At 45.4% G+C, this 22664-nt stretch overlaps 1 protein-coding gene across 1 annotated transcript in view; it reads right to left on the bottom strand.

Moving 5' to 3' along the window:
- Window positions 1-6978: 6978 nt before the first annotated feature.
- PYROXD2 (pyridine nucleotide-disulphide oxidoreductase domain 2) overlaps window positions 6979-22664 on the bottom strand; it is a 165269-nt gene continuing 149583 nt past the window's right edge. Inside the window, exon 16 of the mRNA XM_073552821.1 lies at window positions 6979-7120. Within this exon, the coding sequence (XP_073408922.1) occupies window positions 7047-7120 (74 nt within the window). The 3' untranslated portion in view covers window positions 6979-7046. The remainder of the gene's footprint in view (window positions 7121-22664) is intronic.

Genomic DNA, 22664 nt, shown 5'->3' with positions numbered 1-22664 from the left:
CACCTCTATATAAAGTAGATAACCCAGGTTCCACCATTCACAATAAGTGATGTCGCAGCTCACTTCCTCCTCTTCCTGTTCAATGAGTGCTAATACCTCTATATACAGTAGATATCACAGGATCCATCATTCACAATAGATGTCACAGCATACCTTCTCCCCCTCCCTTTACAGCAAAATTTACCCCTATCAGAACATGCTCATTACTCTAGTAATTATGACTCTAGATTTAGATCTAGTCGCAAGTGTGAAAATTGTAATTTTTTTTTCTTTTAACCCAGAGATCGTGATTTGAAAAAAATAAAATATAATCCAAAACAGATGGATCGAGGAAACCAATTGATAATGGTGTTATAGATTACACGAGTGCAGGTTAACACTGTGAAATTTGCAGTTACCTTCCAAGGAATACATACATTGGGTGTATAGGTTGGAGGCAGGAGGTGCTGGCGCTCACCTCCATGGGCTGCGGTGTGGAGCTATTGTCTATCATACACTGCTGACACAAGCATTTTTATATGCATTCAATAACAAATGTGCAGTAAACTTCAGCCCCCAATAGCAGCCACAAGGCTCCGTCACCACCGCTCACATCCTGCTGCTATGGGAAGCCAGACATTTGCTTTTTGAGACTTTTTCATGAAAACTTTCCATCTTCTGAATATGTCATCACTCCGGCTTTAATCGTCACCTTAATGAAAGTCAGTGCGAAAAACAAGTGTCCTGTGCACCTAGAACTGGGCTTAAATGGAAGTCAATTAGAAAGAAGTGATTAGAATCCGAGACCACTAATGAGGCAATGGCGGAAGTGGAAGAAATTCTGGAATTGCTGCCTAAATCACATTGAAAAGGATCTGTCACTAGAGATGACCGAATTATCTTGAAGTGCATCAAATTCACCTTGAATTAGAAATTTAAAAAATTGGGATTTGCTGAAATCCTAATTTTTGGTGATTCACCGTGGGCTACATTAGGAAAATCGCCAACAGAGGGCCTGGAAGGGGTTAAAATAAATCGTATTCTTATCTCTGCTCGGCCTTCCACGTACCTGTCCCACCTGTCCTCTGATCGGCTCTTCTGTCTTCCATTCACTAGATCCCTCGCTATCACATGGTACATGCGCCACGTTACATCGCATTGCCAGTGGTCCGGAACAGAAAATCCGATTACAGGACCGGGGAAGGCTAGAAAAAAATAGTGATTAAAAGAGGGTTTTTTTTGTTTTTTTTTAAATCCCATCTAGATTTCACAGTACAAACTACATACGAGGGGTGATCCAAAAGTAATGATAATCGGTTATTTCTATTGCACGCAGAAATTAAAATAAAATGTTTTCTTCTCTCTTAGGTACCCGCTAGTCCAGGAAAAAAAATCATTTAAATAGGCCATGATTCCCGGGAGCTACATTCATTTGAATATGAACTGCCAAGGAGTGAACATCAAATGGAAAAAAACGAGCCCAGAGCTGTCATCAAATACCTCTGCTTGAAAAAAATGTCTACCAAAGACATACACAGCGACTTGGTGGAAACATTGGGGGACTCTTCTCCTCCATATTCCACAGTTGCACGCTGGGCCAAGGAATGTAAGCTGGGAAGAACATCGACGGAAGATGAACATCGCGAAGGACGCCCATCCACGTCCCTCAATGAAGAAAACGTGAAAAAAGTTGAAGAAGTTGTGTTGGCAGATCGAAGAGTGACTATCAGGCATGTAGCTGAGGTCACAGGGATCTCATATGGCAGTATTCAAAGAATCCTTGCAAAAGAATTGCATATGAGAAAGGTCTCCGCGCGTTGGGTGCCAAAAATGTTAACCGACGAGCAAAAGAAGAAACGAGTTGACATTTCAATAGCAAATCTCGAAAAGTTCCAAGCAGACTAGGAGAATTTTTTGTCACGTTTTTTGACCATGGATGAGACCTGGATCCACCACTTTGATCCCGAAACTAAACAACAATTGATGACATGGAAACGAGCCGACAAACCGACGCCGAAGAAATTTAAAGTGTCAAGCTCAGCAGGGAAGGTTATGGCGTCCGTTTTTTGGGACGCTGAAGGAATTATTATGGTGGACTATTTGGAGAAGGGAGCCACTATTACGGGCTCCTACTACGCAGAACAAATAAGAAGATTGCGGGAGGCTATCAAGGAGAAAAGGCGCGGCAAACTGCGGGCTGGAGTGCTGTTTTACCAAGATAACGCACCGGCTCACAAAGCTGCAGTTGCCATGGCTACCATTCAAGAAGCGGGCTTTGAACTGGTGGAACACCCCCCCTATTCACCAGATCTAGCCCCCCAGTGACTCCTTTCTCTTTCCTCGGCTCAAGGAACACCTCCGGGGCAAGAAATTTGACGACAATAGCGACGTGATAAACGCTGTTGGGGAGTTTTTTGAGGGTCAAGATCAAGAATTTTTTTCGAAGGGAATTCTAAGTTTAGAAAAGAGATGGACTAAATGTATAGACTTGTTAGGAGACTATGTAGAAAAATAAAAAATTTTTTTGACTATATTCATTGTGTTTATTATTGATTATCATTACTTTTGGATCGCCCCTCGTACATTATATAGATCTCCTAAACCTGATGAGGCTGGTGTACTTTGCAAATGCATATTATTATGTAGAATCCTCATAACATGCTCATATTAATATCAGGATTATATAGCCATTCTGACATGAAGTTTCAAAGTAAGCATACCAGCCTCATCAGGTGTACGATGTTTAGTTATGACTGTAGTTCTCATTGTGAAGGCTGAAGACCACCTACAAATATTGATCTACAGTGAAAAATCCATTGTAAAATGTTTTTTGTTTTTTTTTAATCAGAATCATGATTTGGTAAAGGAAGCGCAGGACAAAATTTTATTAAGACACAAAATCACTAAATTACCTGATAGCCCTCTCACTGGTGATTCGGATTTGCAGTTTCTAATCAGTCTACTCCTCCCATATGGAAATTTCCCCTTCATTGACTTTTTCTTGGGGGGATTGCTAAGGTGTAAAAATGGACTTGTGCTTCTACAGTCAACAGTAGCCAATCTGAAGAAGCAGAGCTGCAGTGTTAAGCATAGTGGTGACAGAATATAGACAGTTTTAACATTTGATATAATCAAAAAGACTAACCAAATTGAACAAAGTCTATGATCATAGCTGTGTCCTTAATGAAGCAGGACTAAAAGAAGGATGTAGCCTCGCACTATATGGTGGTGACCTTATGGGGTATACAATGTTCTAGATAATAACTGCTCTTTCTCTATAATAATTGTACAAAGAAAACATTTTTTGTTACTTAAAAATGCTTTTTTAAAGTTTTACTAAGACTTAGAAAGGTACAAGATATCACCATTTATCATAAAAGTGTCTCCAAATCATAGGGTGTTCTCATGCTTGAAATGCTGCCAGCCAGCTTTAATCTATGGGAACTGGAAGCATGCTTTTATTTAATAAAATTACACTAGGTTTAATTCTGCAATCTTCATTCCTTCATTCACTTTCAGACTTTCAAATATCCGGTTTGCAGCCTGATCCAAGTGTTAGATTTTTTTTCTTTTGTGGGAGTGTCCCTCCCAGTAATATAGGCTGGATGGCAGCTCTGTCTGTATCCAGGGTGCTACTGTCTTCACTTGCTTTCATGTATCAGCACAGCTTCTATCCTTCACTTATTTCCTCTTATCTGAAGCTTTTTTTTCTGCTGTTCCAGATACTGTCTCCCCTCTCTTATCTTGAGATCTGCATACAAACACTCACTGCTGCCATCTCTAACACTGAGAGAAGGGAAATGGAAGCATAGCGAGCATCAGGAGCAGGAGTACTGATGGACTTGTATCAGTTTTGCAAAGCACTCAGCTAGATAAAGGACTTAGCAACACTGCAGCAGAAACATTTCAGATAATTTGTAAAGAAAATCATTTAGAAGTTTAGAAAATGTTGCATTCAGGAAGAAAATGAACAAGAAAAAAAATTCTGGACGAAGGTATAAATAGCCTTTAATGCCTCCACAATGAGAGATACACTCTTTACTTGCTTTCCCTTACAGAATACTGTAGGCTCCATCAACCAATTTATTCAATTAGTGAATAATTCCTTAAAAGGTATCATTATATTTTTATCTTTTATACAAACAACCCCCTTAAGTAAAGTCTGACGTCATTTTTTTATACCTTATGTTGTAAACTAACAAATTTGGGCAGGTTCCAAAATGGATTGCTGAATACCATTGTAAGGTCAACATTAGCTAATCACGTGGATTTTCCTGCCCAAAGTCCAATAAACATAGAACGACCGTGATATAGACACAGCAAAAAATATAACAGCTTCTTGTTAATAGTCCATAGTTACATGAGAAGATTGGGCAGAACCTCGCACAGTTCAACCTATTGTCCTGCAGATAAAACCTGGAAACCCTAAAGTGCGGGATCCATAATAAGATCCTGGATCATTTACGTGTATCAATGCGATCTACTCCAGGTAACGTTATGTCAGCCATCTAATGAGGGAATCATCCATTTCAACCAAATGGTGGCAGAAAATACACAGTGAATTGTCAAACATGGAATGGTCAATTTGTGTGCTAAGCGCCTTCATTCTATAAGTATATTATACTAGCTGAAGAGCCCGGCGCTACGCAGGCATAGTAACTTATTACCGTTGCACTTTCTCCCTCCGCAGGCCGTCTCCACTCGCCGTCCCACTCTCTCCCTCCGAAGCCCAGTTCTCCACCCACCGTCCTGCATTCTCCCTCAGCATCCCTGCTCTCCATCCACCATCCTGCTCTCTCCCTCCGCAGCCCCTGTCTCTACTGGCCGTCCCGCTCTCTCCCTCAGCAGCCCCGCTGTAGCTCCGCAGCTTCGTTATCTCCCTCCACAGCCCAGCTCTCCATCCACCATCCTGCTCTCTCCCTCCGCAGCCCCTGTCTCTACTGGCCGTCCCGCTCTCTCCCTCAGCAGCCCCGCTGTAGCTCCGCAGCTTCGTTATCTCCCTCCACAGCCCAGCTCTCCATCCACCATCCTGCTCTCTCCCTCCGCAGCCCCTGTCTCTACTGGCCGTCCCGCTCTCTCCCTCAGCAGCCCCGCTGTAGCTCCGCAGCTTCGTTATCTCCCTCCACAGCCCAGCTCTCCATCCACCATCCTGCTCTCTCCCTCCGCAGCCCCTGTCTCTACTGGCCGTCCCGCTCTCTCCCTCAGCAGCCCCGCTGTAGCTCCGCAGCTTCGTTATCTCCCTCCACAGCCCAGCTCTCCATCCACCATCCTGCTCTCTCCCTCCGCAGCCCCTGTCTCTACTGGCCGTCCCGCTCTCTCCCTCAGCAGCCCCGCTGTAGCTCCGCAGCTTCGTTATCTCCCTCCACAGCCCAGCTCTCCATCCACCATCCTGCTCTTTCCCTCCGCTTGCTAGTGCAAGGGTGGGCAATTATGTTTTCTAAGGGGCCACATGAGAGACCGTGTCAGTTATGGAGGGCCAAACCATTAGGCTGAAATTAATTCTGCTCAATATTAATTTTAACATGTAGCCCCATAGCCTCCTCATGTCCAGCATGAGAGCCCCATAGCCTCCCCATGTCCAGCATGAGAGCCCCCCTGCCTCCCCCTGGCCAGCATGAGAGCCCCATAGCCTCCCTATGTCCAGCATAAGAGCCCCATAGCCTCCCCATGTCCAGCATGAGAACCCCATAGCTTCCTATGTCCAACATGAGACCCCTTTCTCCAGCATGAGACCCTATAGCCTCCGTATGTATACCATGAGACCTCCATAGTCTCCCAATGTACAGCATGAGACCTTCATAGCCTCCCCATGTGCAGTAAAACATCCCATACACATGAAAAAAACCCCACCCACATGCTCCCCTCGCTCCTGTTCCCTCAGATGCACTGACTCTCCGCAGTGCACCGCTGATGCGATAAAATGATGTCATCGTGTTAGCTGTGTCACACGCTGATTGGTGGAAGAAGGGGACGGCGGTCCTCCTCCACCAACGCATTCCCCGCTGCCTGCTTCCCGAGGATGCAGCTAGATAGCGGTGACAGTGGTCAGCAGTGGACAGGCTGGGGAGGACAAGGTGCAGCCCGTAGGCCACTGTTTTCAGCCCCTTGACTATCTCGGTCTGCCGGCCAAATGGGAACAGCCAGAGCCCCAGATGTGGCCCTCGGGCCGCACTTTGCCCAGGTCTGTGCTAGTGCATTGGTAATCTGTCCTGATGTTGGTAAGGCTGTTTCTTTTTCTGAGATGTTTAAACTTTTTAGATTTCCAGGTCTGATCTGAGTGTAGCAGTTTGAAAAAAATGTGGGTTTTTTTTGTTTATTTGTTTCAATAGATTTTTTATTGAAGGAGGGGGGTTAGAAGGGTAAAGGAATAGGTATATCCAAAACTAGGATAAAAACAGGAGTAAATGCTGCATAGTCCATTTTCTAAAAAAAAAAAAAAAAAAACAATAAAAATACCGTATCTATCTGTTTAAACAGGTATAAACATACTATTACCTATTATTAAAGAAAACACATTTATACCAACTTTATATCCACCAATAATACACAATATATTTACTTCTAATTACATTAATAAAACAAATACTTGTCTTCTAAGCCTACATTTCTTTTGCAATTGTTAATTCTCCCAGTGCAAAGGAGGGATCCTTGTCAGCCACCCGCGGACTTCTCATACGGATTTTCTTTCTTTTTTTTACCTTTTTCCCTTTCTCTTTCCTTCTCTCCTGTGATTAGAAGGGACTAGGCGAATGGTGTTGTGAATTCTTTATTCCAGGGGGCCCGATTTTTTGAATATATGGGAAATCCGTTGTGTCTTATGGCGTGATTTTAAATTGGTACCAAAATGTGTTTTTTTTTTCTTTTTTTTTATGACAAAGTCTGTGGGACATTCTCCATAGGATACGGAAGGCAACTTAAAGTTCCAGGACCCGGTGAAAAATCAGTATAACCGTGTCACTGTTTGTTTTGCAGATAAGTAAAAGGCCACAAGGTGAAAAATGAGAGAATTCACTTTATTTTGCAATGTAACAAAGGAGAACAGAACTAGAAAGGAGATTTCCGGAATATTAAGCCCGAACCTTGAGGTCTTGTAAAGCCGCTAAAGCTGCATTTCTTCCGGATGCCCCCATGACACCTCCGCCTGAAACAGAGCGAATCGTGTATCAGTGTCAGCTGACAATCACTGTGATGGCGGACAGTCATTATTTACTCCTTATTTCCCCACCATAGGCCGGCGCTGTCTGCTTCCATTCATTAGAAGTCAAAAGAGAGTGAATGTCTGCTGCATTTATAACAAACTTGTAATATAATGTAAAGCCATATAATGCCAAGAATTAATTTAATAAGATCTGACCATAAAACACAGAATGTTGGGAGATTTCAGCTCTGAAGCCTACAGAGTAGTGAATGCAGCATTAAAGTGCAGACTGTCAGGATCAGCACAACAATACCAAAGTATTTACAAAGTAACATTATCAAACTTTTCTATGCAGAATTATTAAAAGGGCGTTCAAAGTAGAGATATCCCTTAAGGGGAATGGGTCTGGCATTTTTTACCTGTATGTAGTCAATGATCTGCAGACACTATGGAAACAACACCTTAATCCCACCCAATCTACGCCTGAAGCCTCAGGGTGTTTTATCCCAAACTGTGTCCTCAGAAACTCTAATAAATCCAGATTGGGTGGGATTACCGAGTGGCCCACCCTTTTGACTACATAGAGGTATTTTGCGGGTGGGGACTTTAATGTATTTTCCTTAATCAAAACCATTCATTCACTAAGACCAATGAGCGCAGCTTTAGAAATACAGGAGCAGAACAGTATGGTTGGTGGTGGGCAAAAAATAACTGGCAATTTCCCTTTAAGGGAGTGTTTGGTACTGTCACCTTATAGGACTGGGATCTGTTTCCCTCTCTCAAACAGCTTTATGCCTTCAAATCATTGGGGCCGAGTACAAGCCATTGTTCTTCTAGCATAGAAGCATAGCATATAATGACTGCACTGAGCCCACTGCACAGGATTAAGGGTATGTGCACACGTTGCAGGTTTGCCTGCAGAATTTTCGGCACAGAATCTGCACTTCTTGGCAGAAAACGCTGGTAAAAATCTGCGTGTTTCTGATGCGGATTTTAATGCGTTTTTTTCATAAGAATTGTATGCGTTTTTGTAAGCTAAATAAAGACGTCATTTACCAAAAAAAAAAGATTTGTGATGTCATTTCTGGTCCAACCTCCTCTTTTACACTTGTCCAACCCACACTACATTATACATATAGATAGATAGATAGATAGATAGATAGATAGACAGATAGGCAGATCTATAGATAGATAGGCAGAGATGGATAGATATGGGATAAATAGATAGGTCTATACATAGATTGATAGATATTATCTATCTATAGATCTATCTATCCCATATCTATCTATAGATAGATAGATATGGGATAGATAGATAGATGGATATATCTATAGATAGATAGACATATCGATAGATATATCTATAGATAGATATATCTATAGATAGATATATCGATAGATATATCTATCCATAGATATATCTATCCATAGAGATGTATGAGGATAGACCAAGTGCGTGGACTCGGACAAATGTAAATAGTTAAAATGCTACTGTAAAATATGTACCATGTATATTTATGTGACATGCTTCTTAGTAACTAAGTAATTGTATATATAGTAGAAATGTTGCAGTTAGAGCTTTGGCCACTAGAGGGAGGCAGAATACAGGGAAGGTCTGGATGGTGGGTGGAGTTGTGCAGATGAGGAAGGAGAATTCCATGTCTAGGATATAAAAGAAGGAAGGTTCCAGACCAGGGAGGAGAACAACAGAGACAGAAGGGAGCAGGGGGGTGGCCCCTGTAAGACAGCTGCAGGAGAAGAGCCTGGGGGTACCTGGCAGGCAGGGTGCTGTTCACCGAAGGAGAAGTACAGTAGGTGTTACAGCAGATAGACGGGCGGAGTAAGCTGACCGCTGTGGCCAGTGGCCTAAGGCAGGCGCAAAGAGGAGCAGACTGAAACGACGTCGCCCTGGGTGGACGGGCCGAGTAGGTGATTGCTGTGGTCTTGGCCTAGGGCAGGCGCAGTGAAACAGGCCAAAAGGACGTTGCACCGGAAACGGAGGAGGGGAAGCAGGAGAAGAGTTACAGGTACCCAGGCAGGTGTACGGAAGCTGTCAGAAACGGTTGCTGTATCCTGAAAAAAAGGAATAAAGCAGTTTTGGTGAAGCACTCTTGGCTCTGGACTCCCGTCTTTGCTTTTAGGGAAAGAGAAGGTGAATGACAGCAGGAGGAGTGCGGAGTGTGCGGTAAGGGCCACCCCCCCCAGTAGGCACACGTATCTACAAGTGGCATAGTCGGCAGTATCATCACTGCCCAACACAGGCGGAGACACCGCGCCGAAGATTGAAAGGACCCGCAAGGAGTGGATTGAAGATCAAGAACCCTGGCAATGACTTTGCAAAACAACAGAAGGGTCGCTGCCCTGCTGGGGGATTCTGGCACTAAGGTGGACTGCCCGTGTCAACAAGGGGCGCTCCGTGGGTGTGACAGCGTCTGGATGGCGCCAAATACAGACTGCCAACTATGCCGGGTCCGCCCCGGGGAGGAATGGTCTGTGCCGAGTGACCAGCGCCCTTTCCTCCTGCCTCCTGGAAAACGGGTGGAAAGGCCGGTGAGAGCCCCACCCTGGAACGGGAGTGATGTGGCCGGAAAAGCTGGGTGCCTCTGTCGGACGTAGGAGAACCAGGCACTTACCCGAGCTGAAAAACCACGGGGTTAGCCGGAGCCCCCCATGTTCGGACCTGCGGAGCTGGAGCCTGGAGAGAGGATGGAGGTGTGCTCACCCGCAGCGGCGGCCTTATCTGAGTGGCCAGCGGAAGGACTGTCGCTTACTTCCCCTGCGGAACTGTTGTGCCTGGAGGCTGTCCCTGTCAGAAGGCAGGATGAAGAACCATCGGACACCCCGGACGGCGGGACCAGAAGCAGCGACAGGACCCTGGAGTCCTGGCAGGAGGCAGCTGCGGCTCCGGAGGGGGTGAGTGTTTCTCCGCCCCAGCCGATGGGGCCGCCGGCAACCCCCACGTCACCGCCCGGTGTGGGTACCAGGCCCAAAGTCTGCTCAACTTCCCCCCGGCCAACACCCCTGGCCCCCCACCTGCAGCAGTACCTGCGGGAGCTGAGGGCCAGACAGAGCGGAGCCGCAACATCGAAGGAGGTGAGTGTGGCCTTGCCTCGGCCGGTGGTGGACCGCGGGGCCCCGGCGCTGTCCCTCTGCGAGGACGCGGGGCCTGGGGTCCATGTCGCAGAGCACCCGTGCTCCCGCCAGGCGTCCCTTGAAACCACCAAGCCCTCTGGATAAGATGTCGATCCACATGCAGAGGTAGCTAAGGACCCCTCTGCCCCTGATGCTTCTCAGTTTGGGGACGCTACAGCTGCGGAGTTCTCTTCGGCCCGTGCCAGGGCCTGGTTCCCAAGTGAAGATACGGTGCAGGATGCGCGCCGCAGAACTACCCTTGGCCCCTTTTAGTGCAGACTCTCAGGTGCCAGTCATGGAGGACACCCATGGCCCTGGTACCATCGGACACCCTGGGAGCTCTGCGGCTGCCCTTTGCCTGTAGCAAAGACCGGCCAACCAGAGACAATCTGAAGCACCGGTGAACCATCAGACTGCGGGACTTCTGTGCACGGATGCACAGCATAGGGGACTGTTCCGCATCCCATCAGGGTAAGAAAAGCCTGGCTCCTGGTCCTGGAGCGTGAGCATGGACATACGCTGTGCCCACCACAAAGGAAGGGGGAGCACTGATGCTACAAGTGTTAAAAATAAAAATGTCCACTGTTGAATAATGTTAAAAATGTTAGTGCTAGAAAATGATAAAAGTGAATGTCTGTGATGATTTGTAAACTAGTAAAACAATAGTCCAGTCCACGTATTGCATCCGTGGTGGGAAATGCCCCAAACCGGAGAGGGAGGAAACAAGCCTGGTAGGTTCCGTAGTAGCCTCGGCAGTTCCACCTCCCTTAGGTGACAAGAAATGGAATTTTAATTTTAAGAGACAATGGAATTGTAGTTGTAAAGGTGTCGAGTCCTAAAGGTAATGAAGGGGAGGCTTCCCGTTGAGGAGTCCTGGTTGCCCTACCCCCAGCAGCGGGTATGTGTAAAAGTACTGAGGGGGACTTCCCGTCGAGGAGTCCGGGTTGTCCCACTCCAAGCCGCCAGTTGGTAAAAAAAAGTGGGGGAGGCTTTCCGTCGAGGAGTCCGGCTACCCGAAGGTTAATCAAAGCAAATGGAGAATGGGAAAAGGGCTACACCTATAGGGAAAAAGTACGGGATTGTCGGGTACGACAATGGTCACAGGAAGGGAGGATGTAGGAGGGTGGACCAAATGCGTGGACTCGAACAAAGGTAAATAGTTAAAATGCTACTGTAAAATATGTACCATGCATATTTGTTATGTGACATGCTTCTTAGTAACTAAATAATTGTATATATAGTAGAAATGTTGCAGTTAGAGCTTTGGCCACTAGAGGGAGACAGGATATTGCAGTTAGAGCTTTGGCCACTAGAGGGAGGCAGAATACAGGGAAGGTCTGGAACAGTCAGGATGATGGGTGGAGTTAGGCAGATGAGGAAGGCGAATTCCAGGTCTAGGATATAAAAGAAAGGACAACAACAACAGAGACAGAAGGGAACAGGGGGGGTGACTCCTGGAAGACAGCTACAGGAGAAGAGCCTGGTGATACCTGGCAGGCGGGGTGCTGTTCACAGAAGGCGAAGTAGGTGTGACGGCAGATAGATGGGCGGAGTAAGCTGACCGCTGTGGCCAGTGGCCTAAGGCAGGCGAAGAGAGGAGCAGACTGAAACGACGTCGTCCAGGGTGGGCGGGCCGAGTAGGTGATTGCTGTGGCCTTGGCCTAGGGCAGGTGCAGTGAAACAGGCCAAAAGGACGTCGCACCGGAAACAGAGGAGGGGAAGCAGGAGAAGAGTTACAGGTACCCAGGCAGGTGTACGGAAGCTGTCAGAAACGGTTGCTGTATTCTGAAAGTAAGGAATAAAGCAGTTTTGGTGAAATACTCATGGCTCTGGACTCCCATCTTTGCTTTTAGGGAAAGAGAAGGCGGACGACAGCAGGAGGAGTACGGAGTGTGCGGTAAGGGCCACCCCCCCAGTCGGCACATGTACCTACAGATATATCCATAGATATAACTTCAGAAGAAAAAATGGGTAGCACTCACCAATCTTTAAACGTTCCACTCTTTATTGATAATGTTTAAAACATCTTTGCCGGGAGAGTGAGGAAAGGAGTGTGCAGGTGCTGACGACAGCCGTTTCGCGCTGTAGCGCTTCTATGGGACCCGATGACGTCAGTGAAGATGCGTTGAGTCAACAGCTGACCTTAGGTGAACTCAGGAGCGTGGGAAAAAGTTCAGAAACTTTCCTACACTTATTAGTTCATCTCCGGTCAACCCAGTCCCCATTGTAAACTAGTTAACTCCTTGTGATAGATTGCAGCGGGAGTCCTGACTGAATGGCGGATAGGTATGTATATTGTTGCTTTTTTATTTTTTTTATTTTTACAGAATAAGGGCTTTTTTTTGGATTAGCAGATTAATAAATGTGGTCAAAAACTTTGTGTGATTATTTCATTAAAAGAATTTTTAATTAACCTGCGTGTGTTTTTTTTAACCCTTTACTATTCTATGGTTAATAATAGATAGGTGTCTTATTGACACCTCTCCATTATTAACTCGGCTTAATGTCACATTTCAATAGCATGGTGTCATTAACCCATTATTATTAACCCATTAGCCACCGCTAAAGGCAATGGGAATAGAGAGGCTAAGTGGCAGAAAAGGCGCATCTTATAGATGCGCCTTTTCTGGGGTGGCTGGGGGCAGATTTTTTTAGCCAGGAGGCGGCTAAAAACAATGGTCCCTCTCTAGACTATGAATATCTGCCCTCACTCACTGGCTTTCCCTCTCTGGCAGAGAAATTACAGCGGGAGCCCAAGCAAATTTTTTCAAGAATTAACCCCTTAATTTATCACCTACATGTGCCAAATTTTACACACATACCCTAATTATTAGTCAAAGACATATAAAAACTAAATGAAATGAAATGGTTTACTGTATGTAAACCATGTCATTTCATCTCGGGTTTTGTATTGATTTTACAGAAGCCATTGATTTAGCGGCTATTATGCCATATAGAACTCTATGAAATATAAATATATATATGTGTGTGTGTCTCAATGACGTATATATATATATATATATATATATATATATATATGCATTCTATGTGTATAAATCTATTCTTTCTATTCTTTGATAAACATGTCAGTGTGATTTTACAGTATCGCAAAATGAATTGCCGGCTTTTGTAAAAGGACACCAGTGCGTATTTCTTGCAAGTCACACATCTGGTCCGTGTGTAATCCGTAATTTTCTCGCCCCCATAGAGTTGCATTGGCGGTTTACGGGCGTAATACAGTGACAATCGTAGCATGCTGCGATTTCCTCCGCACGTATAATACGGCCGAGAGAAAAAATTGGCTGATGGGAGCTGCCCCATAGATTAACATTGGTCCGAGTGCAATGCGTAGTTTTTGCGCCTCTCACTCGTCCGTATTTCTCGCTAGTGTGACTCCGGCCTTAGGCAGGATAAACACTCTCAAATGCAACCTGTGGCTCACTGTTATTGTTTCTGCTTTTCATACTTAAAATTCTAAATTTCCGTTTTGTGAAAGCAGATAATTAATTTACTATATAACATGATGCACTCCGCACAGTCACCATGCGAAGAGGGCTTCTCGCCCTGTGTTGTCAGAGGACAGAACTCTCACGGCAGCATCCTGAATAAAGAACAGTGTAAGACTTGTATTGTGATTGCTATGTGCCCACATACAGTATATCGACTCCCCATTGGGCGCAGCTCCACTATGAGCCTCTTTGAGACTGAATCAGCTGTGCAGCCGATATGTCCGCCCCTGCTTGCTGACATATAAGCAATAGACACAACAGAAGTAGCTGTCCAGAAGTAACTTTTCAGATCTAAATCAATATATATACATATAAAAACATTTCAGAGTAAACATTTTCTGGGATGGTACAACGGCAATAAAATGTTATTGTAGCGACCATAAAAAAAAAAAAAAAAATAATGTCATGACTGTCATGACTTCCATTTTACATAATATTTTGCAGTCAGGTCTCGATGTGAGAATGATTTACAGTAACTCATCATAAAGTAATATCATATTGTAAAATCCGCTCTCATCTGAGCTTTATGAAGGCGGTCAGCTGAGAAATGCACAAGCACCTAAAAAATGACACATAAAAGTTATACGGCCGAGAATGGAGCTTGTCAATGTTTAGTATCTCCGCGCCAGATATTACGAGGGTTCTGCTCTAACGTAAGGGTCACGGAGAAACAAAGAGATTGAGAAATCAGTAAAAGCAATGCACATAATGGTTCTTGTTTCCTTACTGGAAGCTGCCTAAAAATCCTGCAGAAAATACTGTACATTTCATAACATCTTCCCTGAAATTAAACATCCAGTATTTAGCTTGTTATTTTTAGCCTTTGTGCTGAATAATTTCAAACATTTTAATAATTTTGCATTCAAAGTTCCATATCACCTGAAGAAATATGACATTATAATAAATAAATCTTTAATCTTTATTTTTATATAGCGCTAACATATTCCGCAGCGCTTTACAGTTTGCACACATTATCATCACTGTCCCTGATGGGGCTCACAATCTAAATTCCCTATCAGTATGTCTTTGTCTTTACATTATAACATTCTGTCTGCTTTCAGCTGTCACTAAGGGGCACTTACTGCAAAATTGAGATCAATAATGACCAAGTCTGCAGTAAATGCCCCCTAGTGGTGACAACAAATAGCTAGGATCGGATAATTTCATTCATTTCATCAAAGAACAGGGACATCAATTAAGTTATTTTTTACTTACATGCAAAAAAAATATTTTTTTGCAATCCAGTTTTATTGAAAATTTCGCATTGTTTGGCTTTACAGGCTCCTTGTGAGCTCATTCTGACAATAAGTTGTGAATGTGAATGGGCTGCACATGATGGAGGGGGGGAGTGGGGCTGCACATGATGGAGGGGGGTGAATATGGCTGCACATGATGGAGGGGGGAGTGGGGCTGCACATGATGGAGGGGGGAGTGGGGCTGCACATGATGGGGGGGAGTGGGGCTGTACATGATGGAGGGGGGTGAATATGGCTGCACATGATGGAGGGGGGAGTGGGGCTGCACATGATGGAGGGGGGAGTGGGGCTGCATATGATGGAGGGGGGAGTGGGGCTGCACATGATGGAGGGGGTGAATATGGCTGTGGGTCACCCTCCCAGGGCTGTGGGGTACTCGGTACCGGGCCGGAGTCAGCGGGATGTGTCACAGTAGCAGGGACCCGGTCCGTGGCCCTGGGCGCCCAATTAACAGGGGAAGTTAAATGGTGGAATGTAGTTAATTGAATGATAGTTCGTGACGCCACCTGTGGCGTTCGGCAAGTGAGATGTTAAGCCGACGCTGCGTGCAGATCCACTGGGACTGATGGTATGGTGCAGCAAAGATGTAAAAGCTCCCCACAGGTGAAGCTGTAGCCCCAGGGCAGTGTAGATGTGGTTAGCACGGGGATGTAGCAGTGCCGGAAGGGTGTGTTGGCGCAAGAATCAATGGAGGACACCACGGCTTGTAGTTCCAAAGCTTTACTCACAGTCTGTAGTACACACAGATGCCTGCCTCCGTGCTGTGTCCTCCGGCTCAGAGACTCAATCAACCTCCAGGCCAGATGGAATGCTCCCTTCCAACGCTCTGCCAACATGTGCCTTTCTGAACGTCTCCTCTTATAGCGCCTTTAAGTGTGAAGTACTCCCAGTACTGAGTTACACTGGAGTTCCTCCTGACAGATGTTCCCAAGAACTCTACTTGTACGGCAGACAGCTGTAGCTTGCTTCGGGGACTCCTTACTCCTGAGTCCCGGCTCACTATCAAGGTTGCTGTTGTGCCCCCAAGTCTTAGTCTTAGTCTGTACATGATGGCTGGGGGGTAAGGGGGATTGCACATGATGAAGTGGGGGGTAAGGGGGACTGCACATGAAGTGGGGGGAAGGGGACTGCACATGATGAAGTCTGTCTGAGGGGTGATTGCACATGATGAAATGGAAGGAGGATAGGGGGTTGCAAATGATGAAGGGGCACTGCAGATGAAGTGAGGGGGTGATAGGGGACTGCAATGGATGAAGTAAGGGGACTTCAAATTAAAGTGGGGGGACTGCAAATGATGAAGTGGGGAAGAGGACGGGGACTGCAAATGATAAATTCAGTGTGAGGGATGGGGCACAGCAATTTAATTGAAGGTGGAGGGTGAGGAGAGAAAATGATGAATTGAAGGTGGGGCTGGGGAGAGAAAATGATGATCTATGGGGAGAACAAATAATGAATTTTGAGAGTGGGGGAGTAAATGATGTATTGAATGTGGGGTAGAGCACTAGATAATGAATAGAGGGTGGGAGAGAAAGACATGACAATTAATTGAGGTGGGAGGGGCATGTAAATATAATGAATTGGGGTTAGGGTTAGAGCAGGAGGTACATAGTGGGGAGACTTGAAAATGAAGTGCCTGGTAATGAATTGGGGGTACAGGTGCTAATTAATTTATATATTAAATGGGGAAAGTGGCATTTATAGTTAGTGGGTGCACAGTGGTGGATTATAATTTATATTTGGAATGGTGGGTTGCATAATAACCAATTATATGTTGATTGTGGGTGCACCTCTGTATTCAGATGTGTAGTGTAGAAGAAAGGGAAAAAGTGGGGAATGTGCTCTGGAAGTGGTGCTCTAGGTAACTGTGTTATTTTATGCAGTCACGAGTCCTGGCTGGAAGTAGTGATGGCGGTCTGTGCTGGATGAAAAAGAAAAACAAAGATGAAGGATTTCAGCTAGAGACGTCACTGGTGAGTCAGTGTGTTACCTGTACACAGTATACACTGTATAATATATACAGAGCTCATGTGTATGTCACTGGCAGTGGTGATCACTGTATTACCTGTACACTGACACTATACACTGTATGCTATATATAGCAGTCCTGTGCATAATGTCACTGGTGATCGCTGTATTACCTGTACACTGACACTACAAACAGAGCTCCTGTGTATAATGTCACTGGTGATGCCTGTATTACCTGTACACTTACACTATATACAGAGCTTCTGTGTATAATATCACTAGTGATCACTGTATCACCTGTACACTGACAGTAAATAGAGTTCCTGTATGTAATGGCACTTAGTATTGTGGGTTTTTTAAATTAATGATCAGTATTGTAGTATTCAGTCACTATGTGGTGGCAATATGTGGTCTGGCCATGGTGTGGTGATATTTGTTCCTTGTATGTGGTATTATTCGGTCACTATGTGGTGGTAATATGTGGTCTGTCATGGTGTGACGATGTTTGTCCCTTGTATGTGGTATTAATGGTTGTTTTAAAAAAAAATGTAAATGTATGTGACTCATTCCCTTAAAGAAAAATACCTAAATATATATTTATTTTTAATAGTGTAGAGTAGGGCCCGGCTGAAAGAGTCTACCGTGTCATGGTATCAGCTTAAAAATTATTTTGGCCAGAGCAAAAGCTGCTGGTTATGAATGTGATCTGGTGTTTCATGGGAACTGTTAATATCTGATTGGTGAGGATGTGGTGGTGAAGGTTAATTTTTCCAAGAGTGGGCGGTGGGACTGTGGACTCTCAAGGGAACCCCAAAATTTTGCCAGTATGGGGCCCCGAAATTCCTAGTGGAAGGCCCGGTCTGTCTCATAAGCTGCAGACCGCAGCTTCCTGAGACTTCAGTGTGCTCACGCAGGCATATCTCATGACGCTCTGCGGACTGGAAGAGAAAATGGAGGCTGCAATGCCGGGAATCAGGATGAGGTGAGTATAAACTTCATTATTTTTAATATGGAGAACTGGGGCGATCCTACTATATATATATATATATATCTATGGGAGAACTGGGGCTATTATACTATATATATGGGGATAACTGGGACTGTCATACAATATATATATATACAGTCATGGCTAGTGTTGAGCATTCCGATACCGCAAGTATCGGGTATCGGCCGATACTTGCTGTATCGGAATTCCGATACCGACTTCCGATATTTTTTCAATATCGGAATTCGGCATCGGAATCGGAAGTTCAGTTGATTGACGGCCTGACGTCATCATGATGCGCGGTGTGTGCGCATCATGATGCGCCGTCATTTCGGGCCTTCCGGGGGTCTCTGCCGGCCTGCCGGGGGGCTGTGCCGGCCTGCCGGGGGGCTGTGTGGACTGCCCGGGGTCTGTACCGGCCTGCCGGGGGGCTGTGCCGGCCTGCCGGTGGTCTGTGCACCCTGTGGGGGTCTGTACCGGCCTGCCGGGGGGCTGTGCCGGCCTGCCGGGGGGCTGTGCCGGCCTGCCGGGGGGCTGTGCTGATGGAATTTCCCACACAGCAATGGCATAAAGTGAGACTAGGGACTTTTTTTTTTTTTAAGTGGCGGAGGAATACAGTGCGGAAGGATACCTACCTTCCGTCATTGGATTCCTGCAGCCCGTAGAGAACGGCAGCAACAGCTGATGCTGCAGTTCTCTACCCAAGATCGTCGTGGGACACACTCGTGGACTGCTTCGGATCATGGGTGAGTATTTTTGTGGTTTGTTATGTTAATATTTATTCCGGAAAAGACAATGGCTTCGGGGAACAATGTGACAAGTATTGGTAAGTATGTTACTCTATGTTATATGTACTGTATGTCTATGTATGTATTGTATGAATGTATTGTATGTATGTAGTATATATGTGGTATGTATGTAGCATGTAGTATGTATGTAGTATGTATGTAGCATGCATGTAGCATGCAGTATGTATGTAGCATGCATGTAGTATATATGTAGTATGTATGTGGTATGTATGTAGCATGTAGTATGTATGTAGCATGCATGTAGTATGTATGTAGCATGCATGTAGTATATATGTAGTATGTATGTAGCATGTAGTATGTAGCATGCATGTAGTATATATGTAGTATGTATGTAGCATGTAGTATGTATGTAGCATGCATGTAGTATATATGTAGTATGTATGTAGCATGTAGTATGTATGTAGCATGCATGTAGTATGTATGTAGCATGCATGTAGTATGTATATGGTATGTATGTAGCATGTAGTATGTATGTAGCATGCATGTAGTATATATGTGTTATGTATGTGGTATGTATGTAGCATGCATGTAGTATGTATGTAGTATGTATGTAGTATATATGTAGTATGTATGTAGCATGTAGTATGTATGTAGTATGTATGTAGCATGCATGTAGCATGCAGTATGTATGTAGCATGCATGTAGTATATATGTAGTATGTATGTAGCATGTAGTATGTAGCATGCATGTAGTATATATGTAGTATGTAGCATGTAGTATGTATGTAGCATGCATGTAGTATATATGTGGTATGTATGTAGCATGCAGTATGTATGTAGCATGCATGTAGTATATATGTAGTATGTATGTTGCATGTAGTATTTATGTAGTATGAATGTAGCATGTATGTAGTATGTAGTATGAATGTAGCATGTATGTAGTATGCATGTTGTATGTATGTAGCATGTAATTTTTTTTTTTTTTTTTTTACATTTAACACATTAGCCGGATGATGGGACTACTACTGTCCCATCATTGGCTAATGTGTCAATCACTGTCATGGTAGCAGGCATCGCCCGATGGGACTTGTAGTCCCATCGGACGATGCCTGCACAGACCCCCGGAGCCTGCACAGACCACCGGCAGGCCGGCACAGCCCCCCGGCAGGCCGGCACAGCCCCCCGGAGCCTGCACAGCCCCCCGGCAGGCCGGCACAGCCCCCCGGCAGGCCGGCACAGCCCCCCGGCAGGCCGGCACAGCCCCCCGGAGCCTGCACAGACCACCGGCAGGCCGGCACAGACCACCGGAGCCTGCACAGACCCCCTGGCAGGCCGGCACAGCCCCCCGAAAGGCCCGTACAGACCCCAGAGAGGCTGTACAAGGGCAGGAAAGGGTTTTTCTTATTCCGATACCGGAAGTCCCATAGACTTGAATGGGACTTCCGGTATCGGAATCGGCGATACCGATACTTTTTTTAAAGATCGGCCGATACCATCCGATACGATACTTTGAAGTATCGGACGGTATCGCTCAACTCTAGTCATGGCCAAAAGTATTGACACCCCTGCAATTCTGTCAGATAATACTCAGTTTCTTCCTGAAAATGATTGCAAACACAAATTCTTTGGTATTATTATCTTCATTTAATTTGTCTTAAATGAAAAAACACAAAAGAGAATGAAGCAATAATAATAATAAATAATAATAATCTTTATTTATATAGCGCCAACATATTCCGCAGCGCTTTACAGTTTAACAGTTTCAAAACACAAGTCATAAGTAACAACTCTAACAATACAATAATTAAAGCAAAATAAGACGAAATAAGACGACCCTGCTCGTGAGAGCGTACAATCTACAATGAGGTGAGGGAGATACAGAGTACAGGTGTGTATTTACAATGGTGTATTTACAATGAAGGTCCAGCCATCTTGCAGGAGTGAAGGATGGATGGAGATAGTGAATGGGCTACGCACGCACACTTACACAGAGAATGACTTTGATTAGTGAATGTGATAGGCCGCTCTGAACAGGTGTGTTTTGAGGGAGCGCCTAAAACTATGCAAATTGTGGATAGTCCTGATTTCTTGGGGTAGAGCATTCCAGAGGATAGGAGCAGCACGGGAGAAGTCTTGGAGTCGGGAGTGGGAGGTACGGATTAGTGCAGAGGTTAGTCGAAAGTCGTTTGCAGAGCGCAGCGATCGGCTAGGCCGATAGACAGAAATGAGAGAAGAGATGTAAGGGGGTGCCGCACTGTGGAGAGCTTTGTGGGTGAGAACAAGTACTTTGAATTGGATCCTATAATGAATGGGCAGCCAATGTAAGGACTGGCGAAGAGTGGACGCGTCCGAGTACCGATTACCCAGATGGACGATCCTGGCTGCTGCATTGAGTATGGACTGGAGAGGGGATAGTCGAGTGACGGGGAGGCCAATTAATAGAGCGTTGCAGTAATCCAGGCGAGAGTGGATCAATGCAACAGTGAGGGTTTTTGTTGTTTCCATAGTGAGAAAAGGGCGGATTCTAGAGATGTTCTTTAGGTGTAAGCGGCAAGAGCGGGCAAGGGATTGTATATGGGATGTAAAGGAGAGATTGGTGTCAAACATAACACCCAGACAGTGCACCTGCTGCCGGGGTGTTATTGTGGTACCACCCACGGAGAAGGAAATGTCAGATTTAGGGAGGTTAGTAGACGGCGGGAGCAGAAGAAGTTCAGTTTTGGAGAGGTTGAGTTTCAGATAGAGAGCGGACATGATATTGGAGACTGCGGACAGACAGTCACTGGCGTTCTGTAGTACAGCGGGGGTAAGGTCGGGGGAAGACGTATATAGTTGTGTGTCATCAGCATAAAGATGGTACTGAAAGCCAAATCTGCTGATGGTCTGTCCAATTGGGGCCGTGTAGAGAGAGAAAAGAAGGGGGCCAAGGACTGAGCCCTGAGGTACTCCGACAGCAAGAGGAAGAGGAGATGATGTGGAGCCAGAGAACAACACACTGAAGGAGCAGTCAGAGAGATAGGAAGAGAACCAGGAGAGTGCAGTGTCCTTAATGCCTAGTGACTGGAGCCTAGAGAGTAGGAGATGGTGGTCAACAGTATCGAAAGCTGCAGATAGGTCAAGAAGAATGAGCAGAGAGTGGTCACGTTACGTTTTGCTGTCAGAAGGTCATTGGTCACTTTGATGAGTGCAGTTTCAGTCGAATGTAGGGGGCGGAAGCTGGACTGTGAAGGGTCTAGAAGGGAGTGAATGGAGAGGTAACGGGTAAGGCGGGAGTAAACTAGGCGTTCCAAAAGTTTAGAGATGAAGGGGAGATTGGAGACTGGTCTGTAGTTGTTTGTGCAGGATGGGTCGAGAGCAGGTTTCTTTAGTAGTGGAGTAACGATGGCGTGTTTGAAGGAGGATGGGAAAATGCCCGAGGAGGGAGAGATTAAAGATTGTAGTTAGGTGGGTTGTGACGACTGGAGAGAGAGACTGGAGGAGATGTGAGGGAATGGGGTCGGTAGTGCATGTAGTCGGACGAGAAGAAGAGAGGAGTCTGGAGACTTCTTCTTCTGTTATGGGATCAAATGTGGAGAGTGAGCCAGGGGAGATGTAGGAAGGGATGGGAGTCACAGCACTTGGTGGTTGGGAGCAGATTTCTTGACGGATATTATCTATTTTTTCTGTGAAGTGGGAGGCCAGGTCATCAGCACAAATGTCTGTGATAGGGGCTTGTGCTTTTGGCCTGAGGAGGGAGTGAAAAGTGTCAAAAAGTTTCTTGGGGTTGTTGGCTAGTGAGGAGATCAGGGTGGTGAAGTAGGTCTGTTTGGCAAGGTGAAGGGCAGCGTTATAGGTTCTTAACATAAATTTGAAGTGGATGAAGTCTTCTGGTGTGCGGGTTTTTCTCCATAGGCGTTCAGCACTCCTGGAGCATCGCTGGAGAAGTTGAGTTTGCGATGTGAGCCAGGGC

The sequence above is a fragment of the Dendrobates tinctorius genome, unplaced genomic scaffold (genome assembly GCF_039654945.1).
Source record: "Dendrobates tinctorius isolate UK_male_01 unplaced genomic scaffold, ASM3965494v1 ptg000196l, whole genome shotgun sequence".
NCBI lineage: Eukaryota > Metazoa > Chordata > Amphibia > Anura > Dendrobatidae > Dendrobates > Dendrobates tinctorius.
The sequence above is the reverse complement of the archived record's forward strand: the minus strand, read 5'-3'. Positions and strand labels throughout refer to the sequence as shown.